The sequence below is a fragment of the Sesamum indicum genome, linkage group LG14, assembly GCF_000512975.1.
Source record: "Sesamum indicum cultivar Zhongzhi No. 13 linkage group LG14, S_indicum_v1.0, whole genome shotgun sequence".
Classification (NCBI taxonomy): Eukaryota; Viridiplantae; Streptophyta; class Magnoliopsida; order Lamiales; family Pedaliaceae; genus Sesamum; species Sesamum indicum.
Genome location: NC_026158.1, coordinates 4,235,784 through 4,241,969, shown reverse-complemented (window position 1 = coordinate 4,241,969; position 6,186 = coordinate 4,235,784). Strand labels below are relative to the sequence as shown.

The window sequence follows — 6,186 nt, the reverse complement described above, 5'->3', positions numbered from 1 at the left end:
CCTAGCCCCAACACCAATAATTTGAACCAAAATCGTCCTACTTAGGACGGGTTTGAAATAAAACTCGATTTATCAACCCTATTTATCATCCCTACGAAAAGAATAATATCAAACAAACCCTCAAAATGTTAATAGGGGCGAGTGTAGTAAGGCAATTAAAGAAAATAGTCTTTTTTTTTTTTTTTGATAAATCCAGATATGGAGTCTTAGAATTGATGTTAGGGACAAGAAATGTCCAAATATGCTGAATGCTAAGTAATATCACATATATATTGGATAGTTGTGGTTAACGGTGCCTTAGTCTAGTGATTAAGGTTAAAATTGATGTCCAATAAACATGTTTCAGTTTTATCCGATGTGTGATACGCTATTTATCTCACTTTATGTGAGTTACTTGTAATTGTCGTTCTTTTTGAATCCCACTAGAAATGTAGGTATTTATCTTACCTTATGTGAGTTATTGTAATTTGTTACCGTTCTTAGTTATATTGTTGTATTGGTTGAATCGATATAATATGTTACTATTTTCAGGCATATTGATGTAGGTTAAATTACATTGACATCCCTTGAGATTATGTCAAAATACATGAACACCCCCTACTTTTTGCAAGATTATAGCTACAGTTCCCGAGTCTATAGTTGTAATTACAATTACACCCCCTATTCAAAATTTAAATCTTACAAAAACACTCCGTGGAAAGCATTATACTAACACCCATCAGGAGGTGTAGCTGTAATTTTGTAAATACAGAGGGTGTTTGTGTATTTTGATCTAACATCAGGAATGTCAATGTACTTCATGTGGTGTGTTTGTATAAAATTTCACTACGAAATAGAGGACTTACTTGTAATTACAACTATAACTGTACTTGTAATTTTATAAATAATTGGAGTTTTTTTTTTGTAATTAAATCTAACCTCAAGGGGTGTTAATATAATTTAATCATAATATTATTTTATCAAAAAATTTAAAATTCTTTTTTAGAAGTTCCAAAAAAACAAATTCTTTTTAAATTAATTTAGCCCTTCTCAACTAAAAAAAAATTGTTCCCACTTTGGATTACAATTGCAATCACAATCCAAGAAAATTTCAACCTCTTAACAAACAAATACATAAGCAATTTGCCATAAAAAACCACAAACTTCCAAATATGTTCTTGGGAAATTGTCACATAGAAATATATATATATATATATATATTAGTATATTATATTAGTGTAACTACTCTCAAAATAACAAAAATGTTAATAAAAAAGTATGTCATATATTGGTTTAATGTTTGCCATTTTTGACTTTCATAGCCTTTTAATATATATATATATATATATATATATATTAGTATATTATATTAGTGTAACGTTTTTATGTCGATGAAGCTTAGTTTAATTCGTGAAATTAAGGTATCAAATTTTATTAATATATGCGTGTTTTAAAAAATTTATTCCTTTTCAAAAGTGTTTAATTTTAGAAAAAAAAGTTAAGTGGTTTTTTTTTAGTATTATATCGATTCAACCAAAATATAGTAAAAATAATTAATAACAAATTATAATAACTCTCGATTCAATTAATACATCAGTATGATTGTAAATAAATTACAATAACTCACATAGAGTGAGACAGAATATCCACACATTCGGTGAGATTCGAACTCATAGCCTCAAACTTGTACAGTGGACTTCTAATCTTAAATAGAAAATTTTCAATCCAAATGCAACCTTAATTTAAGTTTTGCCTGACGCCCCCTTAGTCTGCTTTAACGACAGTAGTTGTTGATTTCCTTAATATCGGATAATTGGTACACTGATTGTTGATAGTTGAAAATTATAATGCAATTGTGACCGTTTCACTAAAAAGTAGTTCTTTATAAGTAGAACAGTTTTTTTTAGCATTATATCGATTTAACTAATGTATTGATATGACTAAGACAACAACTAATTATAATAACTCACATAACTGAAATAAATACCCACACATTTGGTGAGACTAATTCATGATTTAGAACTTATTTATGAGACCTCAATATTATAAATATAAGGGGCAAATTGCAATTTACCTTCCCATGTTAGTTGAAAATGGCAAAACACACCCCCATATATACGGCGAGTTCCCATGTTATTTTTTTAAATAATGAGGGAGTATTCATAATTATGTAAAGAATATGAACACGTAATTTAATATGACAAACAACGTAATACTAATCCGAAAAACTTCACAGTTGGTGTGTTATTAGTTATCACGTACGCTCCTTCATCACCCTTACTTCCGACCTCCATTAACACACACACATACGATCATGGCGTGCCAGCCGAAGCCTGCTCTAGCCCTCGTATTCATCCTGCTCCTCTGCGGCCTCGCCTATGCCCGCCGCATTCGCGACCAATCAGATCTCATCTCTGATGATGTGGTGGTCGGCGCGTCAAAGTTCCCGCCTTTGCTCCGCCTCCCCGCGGCAGAGGAGGTCTGCGAGGAGACCTATGGCTTCATGCCCTGTACCTCCACTGCACTGGGAAATCTCTTCTTGATTCTGGTATACGGTTATCTCATGTTCCTCGCCGCCACCTACCTCTCCACCGGTAGTGAGCTGTTGCTTGAGATCCTCGGCCCTGGAATTGTCGGCGGCCTGTTCCTTCCCGTGCTCGGAGCTCTTCCTGATGCTATGCTTATTCTTGGTAATTGTTTTTTTTTAAATTATTTTTGTACTAATTTCGTAGTTTTTTTCCTAACATAAATATTATAAGTTGTTTTCTTAATACTTATTCTTGAAGTCTTTCTATTAGTCGCAGGTTAAATTATATATTACTGTTAGATGTTAATAATTGATAGATTTATGACCATAGTTGTTACCATATGTAAGATTGATAGTTATAATGTAATAATTGTCATAAAGAACCAGCTTATCCAAGTTATACCTTTAAAACATTGTAATCAGCTTTTAACATAGGCCATTTGTTGTCTGTAAACGTGTGGCATATACCTTAACACTAGCCTTTTGCAATCTTTTACAAGTCAATTTTCATGTAGAATTAGCTTTGCTGCATTTGCATATGGCTCATTGTTACTTCGTTTTTCAGTCTCCGGGCTCTCTGGAAGCAGAGAAACTGCGCAAAGTCAGGTCTCAGTTGGAATGGGACTGCTAGCTGGCTCGACCGTCATGCTTCTTACTTTAATTTGGGGTACCTGTATTATTGTGGGGAAGTGCGATATAGAGAATTCTGTAGCTGTCGACTCAAAAGACACGAAAGCCTTCAGTTTAGCTGGTTCGAATCTACTTGGCTTTCCTTGTCAAAATAGCGCAACGACCCTTAATTATGTGTTCATGGCGCCTAAAATTCAAATGGATTGGTAGTTGTCTGTTTGATGCTCTTTCCATATGCTTTTACGTGTCATGTGTTTTATGCATGTCTTGCTCTGTTTGTGTATGCATATGTCCTCATTTTCGTAGAGTTTGCTCTAGCCGCTCTACTGCTGAAGCTGCTACAACGTCTGTTTTATGTTTGAATCAAGCATATTCGTTGACTGACCTAAATGATCCCCCAACTTAAGGTCACATGATCTTGGTCTATCATCAAACAAGCTCAATCATTAAACCTTGCAATTTTATGTCAAAGGGCTTTACATATTGGGATCGAGAAAGATATAAGAATGTGTGTTGATTTGGATCTTCCTTTCGTTCATTTTTTCTTTTCTTTTCTTGCAACACAAAGGAAAGATTGGGAATTTTGTACCTTTTACGTTTATTAAAGTAGTGTACAACTACTACTAAGAGAAATATAGTTCTATAAGACAAGGTTCCGCTTTAACAAATTTTAGGTGAAAGTCACAATTTTTACTTCAAAATTCCTACTCCCTTTATCCTAATTTTTCCACTAAAACTCTTTGTTAAGACGATACTGCTATGATCACAGAAGTGTTGTCCATGCAGGCTCTGGCATTAGTACTGATATCTGGACAAGCTATGCAAGCATCATCATGGCTATATCTGTGATTCCCTTCATAATTGTCCAATTACCACAAATTCTGCACTCAAATTCAGGAAGACATTTGGCTGTCTTGATTGCTCTTATTGTCTCTGCTTCACTTTTGATCGCTTATTGCCTTTACCAGGTAGTCCATGGTGGTGTTTTCAATTAACGGGCTCGATGAAATACTCACTTCTTTTTATTTATCTTTTAAAAATTGCTTGACGTTCCTTTGAACTTCTTCTGCAGGTATTTCAGCCTATGGTTCAAAGGAGGCGGATTGCTTATGCAAAGCACAAGCACGTTGTCGCAGGAATCCTGAAGCATTTGAAAATGCATGCCTTCGGTAAGCTTTATGGCGAAGATGGAAAACTGAATGTAGAAGTATTGAGGAAGTAAGTTTGGTGTTGTCTCTACTCTACTGATTACATCAATATGGCCTTTTTGCTGCTGCCGTTTTATTGATCACTGTGGACTGTCGTCGTCTTTGATCTGGCAGGCTGTTCAGGACGATTGATGATAATAAGGACGGATACCTTTCACACACAGAACTAAGAGCTCTAATCGTTGGAATCCGTTTTAGTGAGAGTAATTTGGACGAGGACGATGCAGTGGTGAAGTTGATGAAGGACTTAGATAGCAGTCGTGACTCCAGAGTTGATTTACATGAGTTCATTTCTACTGTTGCAAGATGGTTGGAAGAAGCCAAAGGTGCCAAAACGTCTAACCACACTGGCTCGATGAAGTTTATTGATGATTTTCACGAGGTATGTAGTCTTGCAATCAGCCTTTCTTAGAACTTTTTACCCTTCTTTCATGGATGTTTTTTTGTTCTTCCGCAGCAAACGAGGAGAGAGCATGATCTCTTGGGGGACCAAGGTGATGAGGCTGCAGAGGGCGTTGACAATCCCAGATGGACCTCGGTTAAAGCCGTGCTCCTGTTGCTGCTGGGAACAGTCATTGCAGCGGTATTTGCCGATCCTCTGGTTGATGCCGTTGATAATTTCTCCACTGCTACTAGCATTCCTAGTTTTTTCATCTCCTTCATTGTGCTGCCATTGGCTACCAACTCGAGTGAGGCGGTGTCTGCGATTATATTTGCTAGCCGGAAGAAGTTACGGTCTGCCTCCTTGACATTCTCAGAGGTACGCTGGTTTATGCTCTTGTTCTGTTGTCTGTGAATCTGTTAGCTTAGGTTAATGCAATCTACAAGAAAATAACATCTAATACATACAACCAAATACGAGGTTGTAAAAAAGATCGAGTCGAACCCATTACTGGTCATGCTTATTTGAATTTTATTGAGTTTCAAAATCTATGTTCGGACCTCGTTTGAGTATTAACTGAATCGAGTTTAAACGAGCTTTTCAAATTTAAAACTGTTTTGTTTTTATAATTCTTTCGCCAATGATGCTGTACTCAACTCAAACTTCCAGACTAATTGAATGAAAACCGTGTAACGAGCTTCTCCCGATCGATCTAGAGCTTCTCTCTCTTGAGTTGAATATCAAGTAGTTTGATTTATTTTTCCCGGCCTACTGACGATTCATTCTCCCGTTTCAGTTATACGGAGCAGTCACTATGAACAATGTCCTCTGCCTATCGGTCTTCTTGGCGCTCGTTTACGTGCGAGGCCTGGTCTGGGACTTCTCGTCCGAGGTCCTGGTTATCTTGATCGTGTGCGTCGTGATGGGCGTCTTTGCCAGCATCCGCACCACGTTTCCACTATGGACATCCTTGTTAGCTTTCCTGCTCTATCCATTTTCTCTAGCACTGGTATACGTTCTTGACTACGTCTTTGGCTGGTCGTAGGTCCATCGACGGGCCACTAAAATGTTCTCTAACACAAGCGCAACGTCTTCTGTTACACCTGCCAATGCACAAACAGGAACAAAGAGGTGGCTAACATGTGTGTTATGTACAGCCTGAGGTTTTGAGTGGTCCTGTAAGAACTGGTGAATGGTTTGGATAATGGGAAAGGCATGTCTTAATTTGTTAGTCTGACCTCAGAGGTAGTCTTGATTGTTGGAATGATTGATGTCGAGAACGTATCAAACTTTTTTGTTTAATCATCTTAAGGTAAATAATAGATTCTAACTTTTATGCCCTAAAATTTGATCGGGAGGTTAGTCCGCAGAAGAACATTATCGGAATTAAAGAATATGTTACCTATATTACAAGGTACAACAAATTGTAATAAAAAACTACATGAGTTTATCTTGCGACA

The 6,186-nt window shown here is 36.5% G+C and overlaps 1 protein-coding gene across 1 annotated transcript; it reads left to right on the top strand.

The window, feature by feature from the left end:
- LOC105176958 lies at nucleotides 2,159-5,961 on the top strand. Its single transcript, XM_011099954.2, has 7 exons — nucleotides 2,159-2,669; nucleotides 3,072-3,257; nucleotides 3,923-4,104; nucleotides 4,209-4,354; nucleotides 4,459-4,726; nucleotides 4,802-5,104; nucleotides 5,523-5,961. Exons 1-7 carry the CDS (start codon nucleotides 2,294-2,296, stop codon nucleotides 5,769-5,771), a joined length of 1,710 nt encoding a protein of 569 aa, XP_011098256.1. The 5' UTR covers nucleotides 2,159-2,293; the 3' UTR covers nucleotides 5,772-5,961.

Coding starts and splice junctions, on each gene's coding strand:
- LOC105176958 (XM_011099954.2), top strand. CDS start 2,294: ATGGCGTGCCAGCCGAAGCCTGCTCTAGCCCTCGTATTCATCCTGCTC. Junction 3,258..3,922: donor GAAAGCCTTCAGTTTAGCTG/GTTCGAATCTAC, acceptor TTGTCCATGCAG/GCTCTGGCATTAGTACTGAT. Junction 5,105..5,522: donor CCTCCTTGACATTCTCAGAG/GTACGCTGGTTT, acceptor CTCCCGTTTCAG/TTATACGGAGCAGTCACTAT.